At 27.2% G+C, this 27902-nt stretch overlaps 2 protein-coding genes across 2 annotated transcripts; both read left to right on the forward strand.

The window, feature by feature from the left end:
* Positions 1 to 208: 208 nt before the first annotated feature.
* Positions 209 to 3620, forward strand: LOC101491526 (rhodanese-like domain-containing protein 4A, chloroplastic). Its single transcript, XM_012713649.3, has 4 exons — positions 209 to 872; positions 1872 to 1974; positions 2431 to 2682; positions 3359 to 3620. The coding sequence occupies exons 1-4, from the start codon at positions 253 to 255 to the stop codon at positions 3407 to 3409; spliced, it is 1026 nt and encodes a 341-aa protein (XP_012569103.3). The 5' UTR covers positions 209 to 252; the 3' UTR covers positions 3410 to 3620.
* Positions 3621 to 20524: 16904 nt separating this feature from the next.
* On the forward strand, positions 20525 to 24663 carry LOC101497489 (formin-like protein 1). The gene is made up of 4 exons (XM_004492834.4): positions 20525 to 22561; positions 22859 to 23058; positions 23254 to 23498; positions 23594 to 24663. The coding sequence occupies exons 1-4, from the start codon at positions 20706 to 20708 to the stop codon at positions 24398 to 24400; spliced, it is 3108 nt and encodes a 1035-aa protein (XP_004492891.1). The 5' UTR covers positions 20525 to 20705; the 3' UTR covers positions 24401 to 24663.
* The last annotated feature ends 3239 nt before the right edge of the window (positions 24664 to 27902 follow it).

The raw sequence follows: 27902 nt of genomic DNA on the forward strand, positions 1-27902 counted from the left end.
TGTATATGTTGATTGGATTAATAAATAAACTTGAAATATAATTTTATTGTAAAATTAGATTTTATCATTAATCTCTTCTTAAATATCAATTATAGAAATAATTTTAAATAAATACATCACTCAAATGATATCTACATAGACATTTGTTATATTGATGTAAATTCGAATTTGCTTAAAAAAAATCCATATAATAATGTAAAGCCTTTTTATCTCTTTTTGGAAAACCTTGGTGTGAGCATTTGCCATTTCCTCATGGATTCCCTGTCTCTTCTTCTCTCTTATCCACTCTTCAACCCCAAAACCCAAAAACTCTTCACTACCAAACCCCACTCTTCAACAATTCCATCTTTTCCTAAACCCTATTTCCCTCCCACCCTTCAAACCCATTCTCCTACCCCACTTCAAAACCTCTTCTATAAATCTCCCTTTTCACTTCCCATTATCCACCTCTTCACTCCATTTCCATCTCTTGCTATTGAAACCTCATCATCTACTTTATCAGATGCAGGAAAAATCAATTTGGAATCAATTCTCGTCTCCATTGATGATTTCTTCAACCGATATCCATTTTTCGTTGCTGGTTGTAGCTTCATTTATCTTGTTGGTATCCCTCTTACACAAGAGTATTTCAGGAAGTATAAATTTGTTTCGGCGATTGATGCGTTCAGGAAGCTTCGTGATGATCCTGATTCGCAGTTGTTGGATATAAGGGATAGGAAGAATGTGAAGTTTTTGGGGTCTCCTAATTTGAATATGTTGAAGAAGGAAGTGGTGTTGGTTGAGTTTAATGAGGGTAATGAAGATGGGTTTGTGAAGAATGTGTTGGAGAGATTCGAGGATGCTTCGAACACTGTTGTATGTGTTTTGGACAGGTAATATGTAGGAAGAAAAAGAATGAAAGTATGAAACTTGCTTTGCAGCAGTTTCATTTCATTTCATTTAATGCAATGTATATCTTTATGAATTTGTCTACTGACATAAACACTTGTGAGGATATTTGAATGAGCTTATGAACACAGGTTATGACATGTCCATAAGTTGCTTTCAGATTATTTCTATAAACTCTCTAAGATAACTTATGAAAATAAGTTATAGTTTATATGAAAATAATTTGATTTAATTTTATCTTTTGTTATAAATATAGTTTATACATAAGCATTTATATGATAAGTATTTATGCTACAAACGCCTAATTAAATTGTTTATCAAAACATTTGGCCTAATTTAGTACAAAAGTGGAAAAAGTGTCTGATAATTTCTTTATGATTGTTTAATTTGGCATATGCTGTAATAACACTAGAATTTTCCAATGATGTTTCTTTAACTGCTATATTTCTTGTAAAAAATACTTTTCGATCTGCTAATGCTAAGTGACATAAAGTGGATGTTATTAGATATGCTTTATCTATTTACCTACCAAAATTTAAATCAAGTAGATAATAAATTTAAGTAAAATATGGAGAGTTGGGATGCGATACAACTTTGAATGACATTCCAATTTTCGAACCATGGTTCTCCCAACTTAAATTTTATTTTAATGTGAAATCTTTCTTCTGTATCTGTGTTGGTTGTTTCAAACATTCCCGTTTTCTCATTCTTCAATGTAATGTTGCATAGAAGTGAATGGAGGACTGATTCAAACTATGGTTATCTGGCCTCGAAAGTGCCTTCTAGGCTGGTGTGGTTTGGTTATGACTTTTGTTTGGGCATTTCACTTATTTTATCACTTCACATTTCACATTTTTCTAAAGATTGAAAAATAATGTGGTTATAACTTATAGGAGTCACATTGTTGATGAGAATTTTTTTTAACCATATACTATACAAGTGCCAAAAATTCCTCACTTGTTACTCTTTTGAATGTAAGGTAGTTTCGACGGTAATTCCATGAAAGTTGCCGAGTTATTATTCAAGAATGGTTTCAAAGAAGCCTACGCAATCAAAGGTGGAGTTAGAGGCCAGCAAGGGTGGATGGTATGGCCTTTCTCTTCTCTTCTTCCTGTTGTTTGTTTGCCAGAACGCATCGAACATCCTCTATGTTCTACATTCTATTCATATATTTCTTCACCTTAGAAAACCATTTAAGTTGGATCTAAGTTAGCATTCTTCATTCTATGAATCAAAGCACCCTATGAAGCTTCAAAAGATTCTTACTTGCTAGAGTATATCTGAAGATTTAAACAAGGAGTTTGAACTCTGAATGAAACAACTCTTGGTCATGTTTTACTTATCTTTCAGCTGAACTTTGGATTACCAGGATCTCTTTTTCTTGTGAACTGGATGGTTAAAAAAAAAGTTCAATGATCATATGTTGGAAATTCATTTCCCACAGATCAACTTGATTCCAACTGAGGAATATATGTATCTGATTGTGCTAAATCTGTTTGAAGTAAGGAAAAGAGTTCATATGTTGGGTCTTTGTTGTTGCAGGCTATACAGGATACCCTTTTGCCGCCTTCTGTGCATATAAACCGAAGGAAAAAGACTAAAGCAGCAGAAAAGCTCAGTACAAATGGAAATGGAGCCATTCAGCAAAATGATCGTAATAATGAGAGCGTGTTATCCTTAGATATCCCTGCAGTTGGAAATCAAGAGACAGATAATGGTCACGTGAAAAGGTCTGTAGAGTCCAATCCGGAAATGAAAATCGGTTCAGTAGTTTCCCATTCTCCCTATCCCAATGTATGTTATCCTCAACTCTCTCTTTCTCTCTCTGTCTTTTGCTCTCACTTTCTTTTTCACAGTAGTGACCCTTCATGTCTAAACAATTAATGTTCAATGGTTTAAGCAGAAAATATCAATTAGTTAATGTTGCTTGCTATTAATTTGTTTCTTTAGTTTTCTCTATATTCTGATCCAAGTTCCCTCACAACCTGAAAGCTTCAGAAGTTTAGGATTCTGATTCACTTCATGTATACTTATTCATTATGCAATATCTCTAAATCATGAATAATCACACTTTTAGATGAAAGTGTTGTAATCTTGATAGTAATTGCACCTTAACTTGAGTGAAGCCATTATTGTGTAAATACAATAAGGGGTTAATTATGTTTTTAGTCCATATAAATTAGCTTGCACTCATGTTTGGTTTAGTCCCTACAATATAATTTTTTATGGGTTTTAATCTCTGTAACATCTGATTTATGTTCAATTAGATCCTGTATGATAGATTGATAGAGACTAAAATGAAAGAAAAAACTTTTACAGGAACTACAATGAGAAAAATAATTATACTGTATGGACTAAAAAGGACATACATTTAGGAAGTGTGCCTATTATTGCTTTCTTACATTTACTTTTAAGATTACATTCTTTGATAAAATAAGAACTATTTCATCATTTTTATCTTTCTTTGCAGTATCCAGATTTAAAGCCGCCGTCATCTCCAACTCCATCAAAGCCACAATAATGATGTTAGCTATACCATACTCAACTGGCATCTTTTGGGAAGAAATGATTTCTATGAAGACAATGATATAATTTGGTGATTGTTTTAATTCATAATTTTACAATTAATCATTCTCTACTTCTTGTTGAGTTTTAGAGATAGTGTAAAGTATGTAATCTTCATAAACTTTACAAGCAATAATCCAATTCGGCTGTTTAGTATTTGCACCCAATCCAAAGACTTGGTTGCCTATAAATGTAGTGATTATTAATTATGGCAGAATCTTAGCAACAATGGGAGGGGAATTATTGTGTAATTGATCAGACTTGGGTGATTGGCAATAAAAAGGTGAAAAATGAAGGTAACAATTGAAGCCAGGGGTTGAATTTTGAAAAAAAAGATAATGGAAGTTTGTTGGAGAGTTCGGGGGATTGCGGCATCAACAATAGGCTAAATGTACATAATCTCTAAGAGATCTTTAAATCGTATTTCAATTCAAAACTTTAAGATAATGTGTATATGAGTCATATATCTTATATATCTAACATTTTTTTAATTCCTAGTTGATGTGAGACTAATTATTCACACTTAAATTCTAACAAAGTTAGATTTTTATGATATTATCTATTTATAATCTATAAAGGAGTGTTTGCGAGTTAAAATTTTGGAAGGAAAGATTTTGAAGAATTAAGTTTATATTTTAATATATAATTAAAATTTGATATTTAATTTTAAAAAAAAAAAACGCAATATATGTATATATATAACCTTTCAAAAACTTTCTAAAAATTATCAATTAACTTGCAAACACACCATAAGACAAGGAGATAAATTTTTCATTTCAATGGTGCAACTCTTTTTTAGAGTTTAAAATAAGCATCGGATCACATGTTAATAATCCTTCAAAATATGTTTCACTAGTTCCGTTAATTATCTTTTTAATTTTTTTTCAGATTAAGGTGGATGATATACATCGTTACTTGTCGTAATAATAAATTAGTTGTCTCTGAAATCCGATTACATGATGTTGCATTGCATATTAAAGTTCATAAGTTCATTCTCTATGAGATTTATATGCATTTTCAATTGATATTCGTTGCACTTTATTTTTTGAATAATCCTTTAAATTAAATTCTTATATAGTAATCTTTACCGATCAAGTATTTATCTACACCTCTATCTTATTCATAGTAATTCAAGCATGCAAATTAATTTGTATTAGATAAAATTGGAAATAAACACTAATTTAATGTATAGTTGTCTAGATACGAATGAGAATGAGAATGTCACTTGCTAGATGTGTTATATCAAAATAATATGACAAACTTCAACACTTATAAATTTTCATGGTGAAGATGAAAATCCAAACTTCCCTAATTACGAATGCTTTAGCTTTCAATTCTATATTGTAGAAATTTTATTATTGATGAACTATATATATACATGAATTTTACAATAAGATAATGTTTTGGGGATAGTAATGATGATGATAAAGATCAAGAAAACAACTTAAAAGATAAATTTTACTAAAATAGAAAAAGATTGAAGATAGATAAGAATGTTCATTATTTAACATTGATGACATACTTGCATATGCATAATTAAAATTACAAGTTGAAATTAAAGTTTTGTTTTCTTTTCATTTTTCACCTTGTAATTTTTATTTTTATTTTTGCTTTTGTTGTTTATCATTATGTTATATTTTTTGTCTCTATCTTGAGTCAATCATAGGTTAGATATTAACGTGACAATTCAGTCATGTGACACCAAAATCTCATGCGGCATATTGCTGACATGTCATATAAATTAAATGTAAAATGACAATAGAGACAAACAATGATAATCTTAGATTACATGGACTGCATTTTTTTATTTTAAATAATAATTTTTAAAAGTTTTCATTTGATTTTCTTACAATTTTTTAATAAATCAAAATTTGAATTAATCTAAAACTGATTCAAAGGAGAAGATGTTTTTAGTAATATCTCATAAAAATATGTTTTTTTATAAAGGATCCTTTTTAAAAATTTGATTTTGGTTACAATAAACAAACACAAAACAATTTTTATTTTTCTTAAAAAATATCTAATGAATAATGAACAAACAGAAATCAATCTTTTTATAACATCTAACAAACATATCTCTAAAATTCTTAAAAGTGGTTGTTTTAATCATATTTCCAAAAGATATGTACATTGGAACTTTCTAAAATTAATTCTGAGAAAGATAAACAAATATATGATTAAAGAATATAATAAAAAAAATCAATTGTTTATGAAAACAAAAAAAATTAAATTTGTTGGACATACTTACTTTATCTTATTCAATTATGCTATTTACTAGTATACTAAATTAATTTAATATATTAATTGTATTTCCAATTAGAAATATAATTACTCCTATCGAAAAGTAACTAGCCACTAAAATAATCAGAGTTACAAGCAGTAATTAAGAGACACGGTAACATTGTTTGATTGTTTATTGACCTTAATGTTTCAATTTGTATTCTTGTATAGACAATAACAAGTTGAAGATATTTTATCCTTACTAGTGAAATACTATTATTATTTTTAATGAAATAAGAGTCATATAATGCTCAATTCAAATAAAAATAGTACAAAAATTCCAATACACATCATATGAAACGGAAATAATTTCATGAAAGAAACACTCACCATAATATATTAATATGGTATTTCATTGATTTAAAGATATAAAAATATCATTATTGAATGAGGACAATGCAAATGGAAGAAGAAAAGTTCGAAAAATAAATTGATAGAAAATGTGAAGACCATATAAGCTCTCACATAGTTGAAAATGAACACGGGACATCGAGTGGTTGTAATCTGTTAGATCTCAATAAATTTAATAGTAGATTTATTTTCTATTATCTTGAAGTTAAATATAAATATAAAAAAATGCATGTAATTAGCTCAAATTTTGTACTAATTACATATATTTTTTTGTTTATTGTATTTTATTAGAAGGAGAGCAATATCTTAAACACGTCATCAATTACCTCACACAATTATAATATTACATGTGAATCTATTTATTATAATATTGAGAATTTTTTTTAATAAATATTATTGAGAAATTCAAATATTTGCATTGATTCAATTACTATATTAATAAGGCTTCTAAATGTGTATATCTCACCCTACACAAATAAGGTAAAATACAAAACCACAATTTATTTATGTTTTTTACAAAGCTAGTAAACCACAATTTAGAAATAATAGTTGTAATGAACTGTATATAGTTGATGAATTGAAACAAAATAGTGGTTTTTATAGTATTTAATATATAATGTTTACCTAATATAAACTTAAAAATTATTTACATCAATTTATATCGAAAGATATCATATTTAATGTCAATACCCAATTATTACTACAGTATATATCAAGAATTAACTATGGTATATATTTTGTTTATAAAAAACTAAGGTATATATTTTTATATAGTGTTTTATTACTTTCAATTAATATATGTAGTATTAAATAGAACTTTTTATTAAAATTTCGTATTTAATAGTTAAAATGTCAAATTTCTTAGTCAAAGACTAATACATATTTTTATAATACTGATGATATTGCTACACAAAAAAATATTGAAGATATGATTATATTATAAAATTAAAACATTAAATAGTGTTTTAATGATATATATCAAATAATAATTTTATTAAACTGTTTTGCAGAATATAATTATATTAAATAATAATATTCAATAGAATTATTTATGTCAAATTTCTTATTGTATTGGCTTTTAATGTTAATGATTAAATTAATTTAAATACATGCATAGTGATAAACTTTTATTTTTACTCAAATCGTAGAGAAAAACTTTATTTCAAATAAATCATAAAGAAAAAATTAAAATTTGAAAGATAAAATAAGTATTTGTTTTAGTATTAGTTTATTAACCTTCATTTCCAAATATATATTTTATACAATATATACATTTTAAGAAGATAAGAATAGACCGAAAAGTCAAACTAGTACTAAAGAAATCATGATTAGTCCTATTTGAATTTTGAACCACCGAAACAATACTGATTTAAAAAAAACAATTAAGTCTTTTTAAATAATTAAAAAGCCATGTTTAGATTTCTATCAAGAGTTATTCCTAAAAGTAATGGATGCTCACTCGTATAGACAATTTGGCCGATTTTAGATCTTTTTAGTTTTGGTTTTGGTTTTCTTTTTCTGTTTATGTTGTTTTAACTTTTATTCTTCTCTCTTTATGTCGTTGTTATGGGTTGGAGTATCTCTTATATTTTTTTTTATTATATATTATATCTCTGATTGAATAAAAAAAACATTGAAGGATTTTGCGGTATCTTAGATATGGAGATGTATATGCAATATCTTAAATGCTTCCAATCTTTTTCTTGGATTATTATATCTTATACAATTATACAAGATCCATATTTATTTAATAAATTTCATTTTGCCTTTTACAAAAAATTAAAATAAATAAAAAACATGAAATCGTGCAGAATAATATTTATGATACTAGTTGTTGATATATGCTTATATATATAATTCGTTTCCACCCCAAGTTGTACAATAAACTAAAATAAAAATGGATTTAAACTTGTTCTTAATTAATGTATGGGTATGAACAATTTCCATTTTACCACATTTTTTTTTATTAGGTAAGAGGCTTTTGCAGAAGCATGTATAAGAATTGGACATGAAATTGTGATAACATATTATGCCTTGCCAATTAATCTATTAAGTAGGAATTAGTGAATTACCGTGTTTTAAAAATTAGGAAAAATTAATTAAACTCTACATTATATTGTCACAAGTTAGTATTGTGTGATTAGACTTCCTTTGTCTTTTGGCAACAACGTACTTATAAATTCTATTTTGTGTCACTTCTATTGTATTGTATATGAGTTTAATTACATGACAATATATATAAAAGCAGTGTAAACAACTCAACAATAAAGCCACATAATAAATAAGAATCAAACTCATTTTTTTTAATTGGGAATATGATTATTTTAAATACCACAATTGAAAATAGTTCAACATAATATGAAGAAAAAAATATAAAAAGAAGATTTAAAAAAAATAAGAAATTGAATACAAATTTGACTTTGAATTTGAATACAAACAGCATAGTCCCTAATTTGAATACAAATTTGACTTTGAATACAAATTGAAACTCTTAAAAGATTTCTAATGTGTGTATGTCTATATATATAGTATCCTTATAAGATAGTAATTAAATTAATGAAACTTTTTGATGTTGCTTTTGTATATATATCCTTCATCGTGTTGGCTGATAGGAGTGGTGTAACCTTTTCTCGGAACTCTTGATTTTTTTCTTTAATCTCTCTTTGTCAACAGTATTATTTTACATTTGAATTTTATTTGGTAAAGATGAGGTTCCTTTTGAGCAGGTAGGCATAATTGCCTAAAGATATTGAAGAATATAATTGAAGCATTTCTAAGGACTTAAAATTTACTTTACCTCAAAAATAATCATTCAAATCTCTCTCTTTAGTTACTTAGCACCACCACATCTAGCAAGAATTATTTTCAAACCCTTTGCTCCATTGGAAAAAATGAAAACAATTCTCACGATCTATCATATTGAAAATTGATCAAATTTCACAATTTTCATTTATGATGAATAGTCAACCTGATGAGGATATTTCCAAAAGATCTACCCATCGAAACTTTTCATTATTAATGCTGAAAAACATAAACCAAAATATTGTTAAGGATCATGATAAAAAAAAATAACTAATTTATTTTAACATATTAAGTGTATTGCAACTTTGAAATGTAATTACTCTTATTGATAAATAACTAGTTAAAAATAATAATAATTAGGACAAGACACGGTAACATTCTTTGATTCTTTATTGACCTTAAAATGTTTCAATTCGTATTCATGTATAGACAATTACAAGTTACTATGAGGATTTTTTATTCTTACTAGTGAAATACTATTAATTTTTTTAATGAAATTAGATTTAATGATATAATACTCAATTGAAATCGGGATTGAACAAAAATTCAGGCACAAATACAAAATTAGTTCTATGAAAAGACGAAATATACACATCACATGAATATGAAATTTCAAGGAAGAAACACTCACCATATAAAGATAATAGACTATTATGGTATTTCATTGATTCGATTTGATGATATAAAAATACCATCATTGAATGAGGACTATGCAAATGGAAGAACAAAAGTGTTAGAGGAATGAAAATAAATTGATAGGAAATGTGAAGACCATATAAGCCCTCACATTGTAGAAAATGAACATGTAGCATGGAGTGTTTGTAATAAGTTTGGTCTCGAGAAACTTATTTATAGACCTGTTTTGTGCTCCATTTGAAGGAAAATATACATATTTAGTTTAAATTTTAAATTAAATACATGTAGTTTTTGTTTATAGTATTTTATTAAATGGAAAATATATCAAATATGTCATCCATTACATCATAATTAAAAATATTAGGTTTATAATATTGAGAAATTCCTTTTTTTATATATAATTTTAAGAAATTCAAATCCTTGCATTTATTCAATTACTTTATTAATAAATACACAAATTAGAGACAAAAAATACTAGACCTTAATTTATTTATTTTTGGAAAAAGATAGTAAACCACTATTTAGAAATAACAGTTGTAATGAACTGTATATAGTCAATGAAATGAAACAAAATATTGATTTTTATAGTATTTACTATATAAAATTTAGCTAATATAACATTTAAAAGATTATTTATGTAAGTGTATATCTAAAAATAATATTTAATGTTAATGTTCAATTATTACTATAATATTTTTCATAAACTAATTATGGTATATATTTTTCTTATAAAAAATTAATCATATCTATAAATAGTCATGACTTATTAACAATATAAAATTCTTTTCATCGACATTGTATAATAATTAAACTCTAAACAAACTTTATAAAATCAAACTTGAGTTTTGTTAAGTCAAAATATGTTAATGATATATATATTAAATAATATTTTTATTAAACAATTTTAGGGAATTTCATATATATATATATATATATAAAGCTTGAATAAATAATATTTGATAGATATAAAGCTTAAATAAATAATATTTTATATAATTATTTAAGTCAAATTTTTATTTTATTCCCTTGGTATTTATTGTTATTAATCAAAATAATTTAAATTTATTCATTGAGATAAACTTTTTTTGACTCAAATCATAGAGACAAACTTTATTTTAAAAGAAACATAGAGACAAACTTAAAATTTGAGAAAATAAAATTAGTATATTGTTTAGTATTAAATGTTTTTGTTGCGGTGTTTTAGTATTAAATACATTATATTAAGCTTAAATTAAAAATATATTTCATACAAAGTATGAATTTTAAGGGAGAAAAAAATAGAGCAAATAATCAATTTAGTAAAAGAAAAAACTACAAGACCTAATATATATAGTTCTGAAAAAATCAAAGCAACTTTTAATTTTTGAAAAAGAGAAATCAGAAAAATTAATTCTATTTAAAATATCATCAAAAAACTGATATTGCAATAATTAAAAATAAATAATTAAATCTCTTGATAAAAATTATTTAATTGACTCCACTCGCATATATATATACCGAAAAAAAAATATTACGTAGTTTTGACCAATATTTTTCTGTAAGTGTAACTTAAGATATTATATGTTTATTTTCTTAAGTACTATTAATTTTAATTAATTTAATATTTAAGTCAAAGTCTACTTTATTAGATATAATATTAATATTTTTTAAAACAAGATATAATATTAATGTTATAAAAATAATGTATTCGGCTACAATGACAAATAAACTCAAATAATATTATATTAATATATAAAAAATAATTAATTTTATTTATAATAGAACATTAAATAAAAACAAATTAAATTTCTACAAGTACAGATACCAAATAATCTCGCTAAACAACTTAAATAATGTACTCGATATTCAATCTGTGCTCAGGTAAATTATATTTAAGAAATGAAAATAGATATGGACCATTTGTTACAAATAATTGAATAAAATATTTTAATTTTCATTAGTTTAGACGGTTTTAAAAACAGTATAATATGTTATTGTTTGTTAACTGTAATGAAAATTGGTTTTTTTTTTTAACCAAAAATAGTTACAAAAAAAGAAGATTTTGGCAAACCGTTCAAAAAAAACTTTTGATTTGAATCATATATGTATATATATTTGTCAAAATATATATTTTTTTAATTTGTAATGAAAGAACAAAACTTCTAAAATTGATTATTAAAAAAAATATTTTTCATATGAAAATTACTCAAAATAATTTCTCAAACTAATAATCCAAAACTAATATATTCAAAGAAGAAAATGTTTTAAATAATTTCTCATGAAAATTATTTTTTTATGAATGTTTATTTTTAAAAAGTTGAGTTTGGTGACAATAAAGAAACACAAGCTTCTATTTTTTTCAAAAAATATCTAATGGATAATATCTATATTATGAAATGTCAAAGTCAATTTTTCATAATATATAACAAACATACTTAACATTCTTAGAAGTGATTACTTTTTAAAAAATGGTTCTTTTTTTCACATATAAACTCTAACAAACATGGTCATAGTTGTAAGAATTCAATAGAATATTTATAGGTATATTTTTAGACAGACGCTTATTTGTTATCATAAAATTTTATGATCATTAAAATTTGTTTAAAAATTTGCCAAATAAAAATTGGTTAAAACAGATTGAGAACAAATTGTTTATTTGATCAAACCTTTCACATCGTGTTTTGTATCTACATAAAATGTAATTTGTGTGTGCTTGTTATTTACCTCAAACTGCTTCGGCAATGATTGGGATTTTGTAGTATCTTTAGATTGGAAGATGTATATGCATGCACTTCTTGCATGGCATGCTTACCAGTCCAATACTACAATGCTCCAGATTGGTAAGAGTTCTAATTAGTTTTATTTTATTTTTTTATAATATAATAACATAAGAGTGATTTTAGATTAAATATATTTTTAATTTATATAAAATTATGATATTTTAAATATAATTTTTAATTCTTTTTTATTTATTTACCAGTCCAATAGTATCATTTTTTTTACAAAATAAAAATTCAAAATACAAACTAAAAAAAGATGAAAAAATTGAGAATTTTTTATAAAGATCAAAATTTACTTTATCTTTTTTTAATTAAAATTATATTTTTATATTAGAAATCTAATTTTTAAAATTAAAACCAAACTTCAAAAATATCTAAGACACACTTACTTCTTGCACAGCAGGCTGAATTATTTGGTGTATGCTTTGAAGAGCTTCAATGCTTCCAAGTCTTTTTCTTGGATTGTTGTATCTTGTTTGGCACTCGTGCAAACCATATATTTCATTAATAAATTTCATTCCTTTGAAAAAAAAAAGGTTGAATATGTTTAGGTCCTATAAAATTATTACATTTCAAATTTAGTTTTTAAAAAATATTTATTTACTATATTAATTCATATTTTAATTTTATAGGAGTATTTTTAAGGAGTAAAAGTATTAAATTATTTTATTTTTAAGTTTTAGTTTAATTAAAAAATATCGATATTGTTAGTCATGGATTCGAACTCGAAAACTCGTAATTGTTTAAGTTAATTATGGTGAAATGATTATATCTTTGAAGATAAAAAAAATATCAATTTTTAAAAAACCTTTTTAAAATAGAAATTAAAGTAAATAAAAATATTTTTTTAGTGACTAAAAATTTTAGAGATTTTTCTTTATAAAAACCAAAAATAAATTTTGAAAATTTATAAAAATTAAAAACTTATTTTTTTTAAAAAAAAATTTAAATCATGCGGAATATTTACATACTAGTCTCAATATTCTTTGTTCAGAGTATTGATATCATTGTTGGTATATAAGCTTATGCATAATTCATTGCCACTTTATGTCACTCCAATAAATATTGATATTTTTTATATAAGCGAAGTGCATTATAATAAAAGAGTACTCAAAATTAATTACAATGTGAACCATTTGTTGCCACACCACCTACCTATATCAATAGGAATCCATGTAACATGTCTATCCAACATGGTACAAAGTTTTAACCTGCCATCAAAAAATTATCTTCCAAGTTCACACCGTACAACTTGTTTTTAAATAAGTTAACCTTCAAGTTCTTCCAACATCCTTCCCCCACATTAATAGTGTGATTCGCATACTGAAAAATGTTGAAACTAAGTCCCTTTGTCACCTTCAAGATAGAAAATGTGAAGGACTTAAAAGCTCTCACATAGTAGAAAATCAACATGGAATATGGAGTGTGTGTGATATGTTTGGTCTCAAGAAACTTATTTATAGATTTATTTTATATTTACTCCAAAATAAAATATAAACAAGAAATATATGTATTTCACTCATGACTAATTACATTTAATTTTTTGTTTATAGTGTTTTATTAAAAGAACATATCTCAAAAAATGTCATTGATTACATCTCCCAGTTATAATATTACGTGTGATTCGTGAATCTATTTATTATAATATTGATAATTCAAATCCATGCATATTTTATTTTATGCCAATACCCAATTATTATAAATTTATATCGAAAAATATCACATTTAATGCCAGTACCCAATTATTACTATAGTATATATCATGAATTAATTGTAGTATATGTCTTGCTTAAAATAAACTAAGGTATATATTTTGATATAGTGTTTTATTAATTTTGATTAATATGTGTAGTGTTTATTAGAACTTTTGAGTGAATTCCTATTAAATAATTAAAATGTCAAATTTCTTAATCAAAGACTAAGACATATTTTTATAATACAAAAGATATTGGTACCTACTAATATGTGGTACTCAATTAGAAGACTTTGGAGATAGAGTTAGTTTTAGGTAGTTAGTTTTCAGCCAATTAGTTATAACTATTTTTGTTTGTTGCTTCTAAATTGTAAACAATTTGTATATAAACTCAATTAAGCAATTTTGAGAATGTACATATAATACAAGCTGTAGTTTTGTATAAAGTGCAGAAAACTATTAATATAAATGTAGAAAACATTGTAATCATTTGATTCATTATAAGTGATAATTTTAAGTTGGATCCAGTCCCTCAAACGTAGAAGTTCATCTATGAACGAGGTTAACAATTGTGTGTGTTCATTTTGGCATTGCAAGCTTTAATTTTGTTTGATAGAAAACGAATAACGTTCTTCGTTCTACAATCTAATCAATCTTCGTTTTACAGAAACCAATAATATTATTGATTTAGTGACTGATTGATCTCCATTTTTAACAACAACTGGTATCAGAGCACTAACTATTCAATTCAAAGAAAAGATGGCATCAACAAAGTATGTACTTGAAAAATTCAATGTGAATAATGATTTTGGGTTATGGCGTCTCAAGATGAAAGTGTTGTTGGTTCATCAAGGTTTGGCAAAAGCACTGGGAGGAGAGAAAGACATGGCATCCACACTTTTAGAAAAGGAGAAGAAGGATATCGTGAACAAGACTCATATTGCTCAAATCTTGAGTCTTTGAGACAAGGTTATGAGGAAAGTGTCAAATGAGACATTTGCAACAGGTATTTGGCTCAAGTTAGAATCTTTATACATGACAAAATCATTAGCGAATCGTTTATACTTAAAACAAAAGATATATACTTTTAAGATGCAATCTGAGAGGTCAATTGAAGATCATATGGATAAGTTGAACAAGATTATTTTAGTTCTTGAAAATATTGATGTAAAATTGGATGATGAGGATCATGCTCTACTGTTGATAAATTCATTATCAAACTCTCTTGAAAATCTATGAGATACACTCATTTATGGTAGAGATTATTTGTCATTAGAAGAAGTGCAAGTTGCACTAATCTCAAAAGAATTAAAGAGGAAGTTAGATGGAAAAAAAAAAAGCAATGGTGATGGACTATTTGTCAAGGTTAAGGCAGGGAAGAAGAATAAAAAACATAAAAATAAGTTCAAGAACAATGAAAAGGACAAGTCTAAAATGAAGTGTTTCATATGCAAAAAAGATGGACATTTCAAGAAAGAATGCCCAGACTAAAAAGGAAAGAAATGGTCAAATAATGATGATGATTATGAAAATGCATCTATAATCTCTAAAGGATATGAAAGTATATAAGTTCTTATGACATCAACACTTTGATAATAATAATAAATTAAAAAAAAATAGAAGTGATTAAATGTGTTTATATTTAAAGATAAACTTTATGTTACTTATGTTAGTATTTCTTTTTTCCTTTAATAGGATTTGAACGTTTATCATTTCACTCCTCAAATTTTTTTTAAGTATTAGTTCAAACCGATTGAACTACTGAATCATTTAGAAAGTAACTAATCTATTTTAATAAACAACATATTATTTAAGAGAATTCGAATTCAAATCAACTAAAACGATTATTGATAGGACTTTTCAGAACTAAATTTAAATTTATTTTCTTGGAAATTATAGAATTAAGAAAAAATTATAATTAATAATTTTTGGCATAAACAAAAGGATTCCAGCTTCCATTCAACAATTTGTTTAAGAATCAAACACATCTTTTTTTAGAAAAAAGAAGCACCTCTCTCACCGGACGACTCTATATGGAAAATTTCAACCATGTCATTATCTAATCGTTAATTTTTCCACTGTGAATATTTTTTTTCCCGGAATTTAAGGCATTTAGTACTATACTAGTTGTTTTGGACTTTCTTCCGTCTTCATTTTTCAAACAAAAAAGCACTCTCATTTATTCTTTATATAAAGTAAAGATATGTAATTAATATGCGGCGTTAAAGTAAAACCTATATTGTACTTTCCAAGAAACAGGAAAAGAACGCGCTTAGCAAATTATATTTTCCAATTGATCATTATAATTAAATTTTGTAAATTCACAAATAAATTTTAAAATGTAAAAGTGGTAATACCTCATTTAAGATAATTTTTTTTATACTTAAGATAATATTTATGTTAATTTTTATTATTAAATTTTTTAACATAACAATTTAAATGAATAAAAGACTGTACGTAGTTTTAAATTAACAAAAATAGACTATACTATGTCAAAATTATTTAATGTGTTCATCCTGAGATGTAAGTGTTATAGATAATAAAAATTTCTAAAATTAGTTGTATCATACATACATTTTTATGATAACGTAACATTGATATAAAATCTATTAAAAACGTCACATAATCATTTAATACATATATTTTTATGATAATGTGACATTGATATAAAATCTATTAAAAACGCCACATAACTATTTAACAAATACATTTTTATGATAATTGACATTGATATAAAATCTATTAAAAACGTCACATAACCATTTAACACGCTACATTATAATCTTTAATAATAAAAGTTAATTAATATATAAACTATTTTGACCGATTTAAAACTATACTTCATAAATATGATTTTTCATTATTCACATGTAATAGCAAATAAGTAGGGTATGGACATATACTATCGTAAGGAGGAGCCAAATGTAAAAGCTTGGGGTGTCAACAAACGTTGGGTGCTAAAGACACTGTCATCGTAAGGTAAAAATTTCGGTAGAATAACATAGATAATGCCTATATCAATCAGCCATATATTTGAAAAAAAATATACTCAAACTCGTACACGTATTGATAACAACTTCAATACTTATGCCCATAACTTGAAATTAAATAGTGCATTATAAAACTATAATAGTATCCATATTAGATAACACATTCAAAAAGAAGCCATCTATACTAGTTTAGATTAGGCATCACTTTCTCAAAAGAGACATCTAAATTTGGGTGGATATATTAGAATCAATATCTAATGTTTGGTTTTATATATATTTTTCGTTCGATTGAAAACCCTCATAAATCAAAAACCAAATATACCACAAGAGTATTCTACTAATTTATATCCCTTGTAAGAACTGCTCTAGTTTTTTATCCTCTAAATGTATGTATTTAATGATTGAAACTCTAGATTGTATGTATTATGTGTGCCACCATTTGCTAATCGCCTACCCAAAACAACTTGATAAATATTGCTCTGGAATAGATGAACACGACAATATGCTACTATCTTGTTTATTTTTAAAAGGTATTTTTTTTTTTACTTTTTACCTATACTAAGTTAATCGATAATTATTTTTATTTTTTATTAGAGATATAAAATTAGTTACTTTAGTTATGTACAGTGATGAAATTAGGCTAATTTATATGAATTCTTTTTTACAAATTATATATTAAAAAAGTAATATTCAACAATATTTTAAAAAATCAAATTCATCTAGAGCTAAATCTATAATAAGTAACAATATAAACTTAACAATTTTTATTGCGATAAATGTTTTATTTACAGTAGAGATTGAAAGTGTTAAAACAATATAAATAAATACATTAATCAATGCAAATACCACAATTTTTAAAGAAAGAGAGAGATCAAACTATCATCGTGATATTGTCTGGTTAATCTTCAAACACTGCACAATCAAAACCAACGACATCATTTTTTGTCTTGGAGAAGGGTCCAAGCTTTACCTTTTATGAATTACATTTTAGATCAAATCCATTCCGAATTAAATTGGCCAGAATTCCATTATCATCCAAACATCTAAGCTACGAGAAAGAGAGATGCCACTTATTATTTTTTTTTTTTAAAGTCCTTTGTTAATTAAACAAATAAACATTGCTACTTATTGTATCATTAAGTTTATTCCTTGTTATTTAAATGAACTACCATATAGTCCAAACATTTTGAAGATTCTATTTAAATCTTAAAAATTAAGTTTTTAATACTCTTCAAAAAAACATTGGAAAATCTAAATATTTTTGGGTCTTTAGGCCATGCACAATAGAGAAATATATGTATTTAGATATTTAGGAAGAATTATCGTAACAATGCAAGCACACTCTCTCTCTTTATTTTTTTTATAGATCTTATACAATAAATTGTATTACAATAAATAAATAATATTAAAATATAATAATATAGAATTATTAGTGAAACTCATTTAATAATTCTTTTAAAATATTAGATTGAAGAGATTGAGTACTTAATAAAAATTATTTTTAAAAAATTATAAAATAAATAATTTATATAGATAAAATTCCTTTAAACATTCAAACATTAGTCTCTGATATGGATACTCTACACTCTTTAAAAAAGTAAAAATAATTTGGGTTGCTAACCACTACCCAACTTCTATTTTAAAACCTAGATAATGCCAGAAAAAAATAGTTAACTGTTTTTGTTGTCCATATATTCAAAACAAAACCTTAGTGTTAGATTGTGAGGATAATATTTTATATCGAATCCAATACCTAATAATCTTTAAGATTGTTGCCTCAGTCTTTGCTTTTACTAGAAAAGTTGTAAGAAGAAAGAGGTTTTGTTTTTTCAAAAGATAGAGAAGAGAAAGGAGAGACAATGATTGGAGTGAAGTGGCATACACACAAATAGTTGGAGAGTCTTACTTGTAAGTAAGACTATGAAAGAGAAGAAGCAGGAGAATCTTAGCTGGAGGCAAATACACTCCCTAAATTTACTCTCCTTATTCAAATCATGATCATAAATAAATGGATCTTGAAACCAGTGTCATAAGGGTGTTTCTTAATCGATAAATTATTGTGTAAAAATATTTAGACACATATAGAGTTTTGTTTTTTCTTTTCTAAAAAGGTTTACCAAACTACTTCATCTTTAAAACTATATATTAAAATATATTTTTTTTACTTATAAATCGGATTTATAAATGACAATTTCTTTAAATAATTTATTTAAAAAATAAATTTTATTTTTTTAAAATAAATATATATATATATATATTATAATTAATATAATTCATAAAAATATATAAACACAAATTTTAAATTATATAGATTGATTAAAGTCGCCTGAAATATTTGAATAATATTTTCGAGTATGATCAATTAACCGACATAGTCCGCATTTTCTTGACACTTTTTCTATTATTTTAACAAATATATATATATATATATATATAATATAATTCATTCATAAAAAACAACATCATAAATTTTATAAAAATTACGATAAAGTTAATGTGAGTTAAAAATTGAAGGTATTCGAGTTCATTTTTGATGCAACCTTACTTGAAGAAAAAAATTGAAGCTAAGTTGAAGTTAAAAAATAATAAGAAGGTGTCTAATATAATTTTTCGACACCTTGTCTCATTTAGCCCTTATTTAATTTAATTTTATCCTTTAATTTTTGTAAAATTTATGATATTATTTTTTATGAATAAATTATATATATATTTGTTAAAGAAATTGAAAAAGTTTCAAAAAAATGTAGACTATGTCGATTAGCTGGTATGTTATAGACAACTCTAGTCAATCTAATAATTATTTTTTGTTTGAAAAATTGTTTAAAAAACTCGCCATTTACAAATGTGACTTGTAAAGAAAATAAAAATGAATATTTTGGTATGTAGTTTAAAAAATGAAGTAGTTTAAGAAATACTTCCTGGAATATGACTTATTAAAAAAAACCCACATTCATAAAAAAAATAAAATAAATAGTTAAATAATATATTTTAAAATAATTAAATAATATATTTATATATTTTATTTTGTTTACCTCTAATTAATATTTATCCGAGATTGTATTAATATAAATATTTATCTTCGTATTAAGTTCTTAATAGATCCTTTTTATTTTGTTTTCTCTTTAACACAAATCTTTCACAAAATTTAATATGATGTAACAATTTATTTACAAAGATATTAACTAATTTACCATTAAAAAACATAATGTTTTCTCTCTTTTACTATATCAATAAATTATAGAAGTAAACATATAAAAGTAATATACTTTTTAAATCTATTATTACGATTATTTTTGTTAATATTTATAAAATATGATAGATAAATAATATTTATAAAATATGATAGATAGAAAAAGTAGAAACTTTGTATTAATAAAAATAAAATTTGACTTTTAAAAATTGAATACATATCTTTTATTACATTCTCAATAAAATTGGTTAATATTTGTGTAAGTAATTCAACCTTTCACACACCACTATGTCTTTTTTACTTACACACATATCCATGTTGAAAATAAAAAAACACACATGCCCACACAAGCACCTTTTGAACATTTTCAACACTTTGCTCAGAAAAAGAAACATTTTCAAGACTAATAACACTGAAAGTAACACACACACACACTTTTCCTTCTCTTTTCCAACAAAAGAAACGCCTCTCCAATAATGTTCTTCCATTACTACCTCTCTTAAAACCTCATTCATTCATTCACTTCACTCAATACTAACAACAACAACAAAATGCAAACCTTCTACTTGTCCTTTATTTTTATCCTCTTCTTCTTACAACCACCTCTTCTACTAGCTTCTACAAACTCCAAACCTTTTCTCTTAAAAAACAACAATAGAAGAATTCTTCATGAACCCTTTTTCCCACTTAACACTCTCCCTCCATCAGAACCACCACCACACCTTCCTTCAACCAAACACCCATTTTCCACTACCATTCCCACCAACAACAACCCAAATGAGGACCAAAATCAAAACCAAAACCAAAACCAAAATCAAAACCAAAACCAAAACCAAAACCAAAACCAATCACCATTTTTCCCAAATTACCCTCTATCACCACCCCCACCTTCACCACTCACATTTGCTTCATTCCCAGCCAACATCTCCTCCCTAGTTCTTCCTCACACCCCCCAACCAACTTCCTCTCCTAACAAACTCCTCCCCATTGCTCTCTCCGCCACTGCTGTAGCCGCCATCGCTGTTATCATCGTCACTTTCTTTTACTGCCGCCGACGCCTCCATAATCGTCGCACTTCCGCCGATAACAAGACTCTAAGATCCGATAGCAGCCTCGAGCTTTTCCCGCGCAATGCTGAACCCGCCGGCGACGTCGGAGTAAACGCTTCCGAGTTTCTCTACCTAGGAACTGTCGTGAACTCGCGCCGAATCGACGAAGCTCCTCGCGGCGGCGGGTTGACGTCTCGGAAACTTGAATCTCCGGAGCTCCGACCACTACCGCCTCTCGTCCGACTTCCCTACGCACCGCCACTGCCGTCAACCGGCGGCACTTACTCAGACGAGGAAGATGAAGAATTTTACTCGCCGAGAGGTTCATCTCTTGGTGGCCGAGAAAGCTCCGGCGGAACCGGATCAGGTTCCCGGCGAGCATTCTCCGCCATTGCGGCCGGAAGAAGCGGCGAGTCAAGCTCAATTTCATGTTCTTCTTCTTCTTTCGGTTCGCCGGAGCAATCTCATGCCATCAGTCTATCACCGCCGGCTAGCTCAAGCTCCCAGAGAACACAACAAAAATCACCAGAAACCGCAGCATCACATAATAACATAATCTCACCCCCAATTCACAACCAAGACATGCAATATCATTCTTCTTCTTCATCACGCTCAACACCAAATAGAGCTTTTGATGAAGGAAAAGAAAAAGAAGATGATAGTCAGTCTCTTAATCTAATGGAGAAAAATGAAAATGCTTGTAATGAAAGCGTTAAGTCTTCAATATCTTCATCTTCAGCTTTTTCACTTCCTTCTTCACCTGAGAAAACGACGACGATGATGAATCATCTAGGTTTTGATCAATCTCCTAGAATGTCAAGTGTTTCTGATGGGTTAAAGTTACCGGGTCTGTCATCATTGCCTTTGTCACCCGCCCTACTTTCATCACCGGAAACAGAAAGAGGTGGGTTTAACTGCTATTCTCACCAATCAGGAACATTTTCTTATGCTGTGCCTGCGCCACAGAGGAAACTCTGGGACATTCCTCTAACAACACCATTTGGTGAAATTGCTGCATTTCCAAATCCTCCACAAGTTGTTTCACACAGGAAACATTGGGATATTCCGCCTGTTGTTCCTCCACCGCCTCCACCTCCTCTGCCGCAGCAGCGGCAGAGGAGATATTGGGAAATGCCAGCAGCATCAGCAGCTGTTGATAAGCTTCCATCGATTTTGAGGCCGCCGGAGTTAGTACCTCCTTCAAGGCCTTTTGTGTTGCAAAACCAAACAACCAATGAGTGTTTGGGGGAAATTGAAGAGACTTTGAAACCAAAATTGAAGCCACTTCATTGGGACAAAGTGAGAACAAGCTCTGATCATCAAATGGTGTGGGATCAGATGAATTCAAGCTCCTTTAAGTAAGATTCCAAATTCTTGTTAGTTAATAGTTATGCCTATATTTAGGTTAATTACTTTTCCTTTTTTATCCTTTTAGGTGTATCTTAGATAGTTTGGTATTTTCTTGAAATTAGATATAAGATTTCATGTTGGTTGGTGTTTTTCATACTAATTTTGATATAAATCTTTGTATTGAATGCTTCATTGCTGTGGTTATATGTTGTGACTTGTGAGGGGGATTTTGTAGTTGACAATTCTTGTGTATATGCTGCAATTGGTGTTCTTGAACTAAGTAAATTGAATTGGGTTGGGTGCAGGTTGAATGAGGAAAGGATTGAGACATTGTTTGTAGTGAACACATCAAACCAAAAACCCATGGATGCTGCTCCGCGATCTGTTCTTCCTTTTCCGAATCAGGAGGACAGGGTACTTGATCCAAAAAAGTCTCAAAATATTTCAATCTTGCTCAAGGCTCTTAATGTTACAGTAGAAGAAGTGTGTGAAGCACTTTTAGAAGGTATTTTCTCATTCCTTCATTAGGTTATGGCTTTCATTTCTTGTGATTCTATTATTTAGTTGGAGGATATCTTTTATGCTGTTGTTAAATTACAGTCCTTGTTCAAAAGGTATGGTGATTAACTGTAATTTTAGCAACCACCTTCAAATATTTACCATGGATACGGATAATGCAACTAAATTTACATTTCCCCAGGTAGTAGTGATACACTTGGAGCAGAACTACTTGAAAGCTTGTTAAAAATGGCACCAAGCAAAGAAGAAGAACGTAAATTGAAAGAACATAAAGATGACTCACCAACCAAGCTCAATCTTGCTGAGAAATTTTTGAAGGCAGTGCTTGATATACCTTTCGCATTTAAAAGGGTCGAAGCAATGCTTTACATGGTCAATTTTCAATCCGAAATAGAGTATCTTAGAAAATCATTTCAAACTCTAGAGGTTGTCAATCAAACTTTCAATTGTTTATTCATTTGTTAAGGATATGCAGAATTCAATATTGTCCTATCTCATGCATTAAATTGGTGCTTTTGCAGGCTGCATGTGAAGAGCTGCGAAATTGTAGAATGTTCTTGAAGCTTCTAGAAGCTGTACTTAAAACTGGGAACCGCATGAATGTTGGAACGAATCGCGGTGATGCGGAGGCCTTCAAACTCGATACACTTCTCAAGTTGGCTGATGTCAAAGCTGCGGATGGGAAAACAACACTACTGCATTTTGTTGTACAGGAAATTATTAGAACCGAAGGCGCACGTCTCTCTGGTACTAATCAAACTACAAGCTCTACTTTGACCGAAGATGTCAAGTGTAGGAGGCTTGGCCTACAAGTTGTGTCTAATCTGAGTTCAGAGCTATCAAATGTAAAGAGAGCTTCTACTATGGATTCCGAAGTTCTCAGCAGCGATGTCTTAAAACTTTCCAAAGGAATTACAAATATAGCAGAGATTGTGCAAGTAAACATAAAGATGGGATCGAATGAAGCCAGTCGGAAATTTACAGAATCAATGAACAAGTTCATTAGAATCGCTCAGGAGGAAATTTTGAAAATCCAAGCCGATGAAAGTGTTGCTTGGACACTTGTGAAGGAGATTACAGAATATTTTCATGGAAACTTGGCAAAGGAAGAAGCTCATCCCTTCAGAATCTTCTTGGTTGTAAGAGATTTTTTAACAGTTCTTGACAGCGTCTGCAAAGAAGTTGGTACGATAAATGAGAGAACTACGGTTAGTTCAGGTCATAGATTTCCTGTTCCAGTTAATCCAATGCATCCACCACCTCTTCCTGGATTACATGGAAGACAACATTGTAGGAGCTCTTCAGATGATGACACTCCATCACCTTAGCTATATCACCCATGTAAGTCACTTATTGGCTTTCCAAAAAAAAAACCTGGAACCAGTTGATTTTGACATGGTCTGGCCATAATTGTTCTTTTCAGAATGTAAAAGATTTCTGTTTATGTAGATTATATAGAGAAAAAGAGAGAGTAGGAGATTTTCTTTGGAGAAATATATACTATGAGTAGGATATGTACTATAAGGTTGTTATAGTAGCTTGTAAATTGAGCTTTTCATTTGTAGAGAACCTTTGCTTTCAATTGGGATTACCTAACAATCAAACATCAAAATGTTGTGTTGCAAAAAGTATTTTTCAGCTACAATGCTGATTTTGTATAAAAATTTAATCTGAATTAAACTTTTGACCAGTCTCACACATTAGATTATATTCCTTGTGGAGTAATCAAATGAATATAGAGCTAAGATGAAGTTATCATACTTTTAAACTTTTGTTTTAATTTTTTTTTCTCAAACGTAAATTATAAACAAATTGAAGCACTGATGCTTTAGTTCCTGATACTGACTGCAATGCAAAGCTATGATCTATCTCTATAAGATCAAAAGTATGAATTGGGACAATCCAACTTAAATAATTTCCATGATTAATTATTGTTATGAGTAAGTTGGTACATGAAGAAATTTTAAAATGAACCGTGCTCTGATTAATTTGAGGAAGGAGTAGACCACGTCTATGTGGTGCAAAGGTGTTGATGGGATTGTGCAGGAGATTGGTCCAATATAGATTAAAATTATTACAGTAAATGTAATGTAATAAGGTCAACAGTATGGACCACTTTATTTGTGTGATGGTGAGTGTGTACTAGTATTACTTTGCAGTTTGCACAACTTGTGCTCTGCTGGTTAGTAGTTCAATAATATTTTTTTTTAAAGAAATCTGCTCCCCATCTCCTCAATAAATTGAAAAAGACATTTTTACTCTTTTCTACTGTATATAAAGTTTTTTTTAAAAAAATTCCTCACTTTTTTATTCATATTCAAAACTTTACAAAAATCAGTTATAGATAATTTTTAAAATGTCGAAATTTTAATTAATTATAAATTTTTTAAAATATAAAGTGAGTTCAGATTTTTGGAGCATTTGAAAGTTTCAAAATAGAATTTATTGTATTTGTTAAATAATTTTGAAGCTTAAGAAACATTGTAATTTTGGAACTTTGGAGATCGTTGAAAGTTTAAAAAAATGTGATTTTTAAGATTTGTGTTGTTTGAAGTTTTCGAAAACCGTTGAATTTTATATTTAAAAAATTTAAAATTATTTGAAATTTTTGAAAATGATTGAATTTACTATTTCAGAAAATTTATATTGTCCGAAATTTTCAAAAAAAATTTTAAAAATTAAAATTTATATGTCAAATGTATCATGTTCTTCGAAAAATTTATCTATAGTTAAAAGGCGTAAAATAAATTTTTTTTTTTTTTTTTAATTGTAATAGGAGTGAGAGTTATGATGAAGACGAAGAGTAGAATACTCTTTTTTAAGAGAAATTGCACTACTCTATTTTTTATTCGAACACAAACCTACCATCTTTAGTTTTCAACGTGATAAACACCTCCCTTCTAATTTAACACCGTATTCCTATGTTGAAAATTTAATACAAATGCTTTGCTCCACTGTCAATAAACAACTTCTATTGATTGACTTTCATTCTTTCCATTCCTTTCTTTCACCCACTAGGTTCCCTATCATTTCCCTTTTATTTCTCTTTTTTTTTTTTTAGTATTTCAAATTAATAGATGTTCAATCTAATATTGGTTTCAGCATGAATATTAGAATGCAATGAATTTTAAACCAAGTTGCAGTCATGATAACAAACACACGATGACAAAGCTATTGGTAGTGTTAAAAAAAACACAAATTTGAAAATGGCACCTACTTAAAAGGCAATAGAATCATCTTTTTTAAACTTATCGTTAAGTTACACAAACTTGAATATAGTTTTTTGTAAATATTATAAACTTGATAAAAATGTTAGAGAAAGTGTAAAGATACAAAAGTAGAAAAAACCGATTAATAAAAAGAAATTTTTTTGTCAACAAAGCGATAAAATGATAAAATCTCAAACACAAATTGAGACTATTGAAAGGTTACATTCGTGCTTTTTAGAGACAAAACAACTCAAAGACAAATGATAAAATCTTGTTCAAAGAAATTATGGAGAAAATGCAAAAAGCTCGGGCATAGATCTTACAACTTCAAAAGTAAAGCGTAGCGTTGTGTTTTTTTTCTCTCTCTCTAACGGTGCTAATAGTGTTAATATGAGGAGATGTGAGTATTTTCTCATAAATAGAAAAGATATCTATGTTGTTTAGTGAAGCTTCAAGGAGGTCAATGTAAATATCCCTATTTTTTTTTTATTTTTCAAAAGAAAATGTGAGTAAATAGGTATGCAAATATTTTGCATGAAATTGTATGTATTTGAGATTTGATCAATTAAAACATTATCATATATGGTGATAGTTAAAGATGGAGAGAAATAAACACCAATGAAAATACATTAATACAAGGATTACAAAGCACATTTGCTTTTGAAAGATTGAGTGAGGAATCATGAAAAAAAAAGTAAAGATTTGAATCAATAGTTTTATCAAAAAGTGTATAAGAGTAGTCGTTAAAGAATTAATGTTAATTAGGAATTAATGTTAATTAGGAATTAATGTTAGAGAATTTGAGCATTCTCGAAAAAAATATGTGATTAGATATTACGGTTTATAACTCCCCGTAATTTTATAAAAATTACATTTTAAATCTTTAACAAAATCACACTATTATATGATTTCGTCCATTTACAACTTTTGTAAAAAATAAGTATCCATAAACCTAACTAAAAATTAGAAAAATAATCAAGTTTCATACTTATAATAACTTTTTTTTTAGCAGAGAACATGTCCAATGGTCTAATAAGAAGTGGAACTTATAGCCTTTGTAAAAAAAAATTAAATGTAGTTTTAGTTCTCCTATTTTAACTAATTGATACTTTTGGTCATTCTATTTTTAATTTTGCAATTTTAATTCCCTTATTTTAACTAATTCGTAATTTTAGTCTCTCTATTTTTAATTTCTCAAATTTAGCTCCTTATTTTAACGGATTTGTAATTTTGATCCTCTATTTCTAATTTTGCAATTTTAGTTTTCTATTTTAACTTATTCTTAGTTTTGACCCCTCTATTTTTAATTTCACAATTTTGGTCATCTACTTTTCAAAATTGAGACATTTTGACTATATTTTACTAATAATATTGATTCGGTCAATGATGACGTTGCTTTTTTTTTTAATTATTACTTGGGGTCAAAAATACATTTTTACTTTTTAAAAATTATTGTGATTAGTTATATTCCTTTATTTATTTTCTAAAATATGTACATAGAATCACAATAATTTCTTAAAAAGTAAAAATATATTTTTAACCATCTAAATTTATTTTGTATTTATTTTATTAATAATCAGTGTTAGCAATTGTTTTAAAAATTATTACAAAAAATAAGTAG

Source organism: Cicer arietinum, chromosome 3 (genome assembly GCF_000331145.2).
Source record: "Cicer arietinum cultivar CDC Frontier isolate Library 1 chromosome 3, Cicar.CDCFrontier_v2.0, whole genome shotgun sequence".
Lineage (NCBI taxonomy): Eukaryota > Viridiplantae > Streptophyta > Magnoliopsida > Fabales > Fabaceae > Cicer > Cicer arietinum.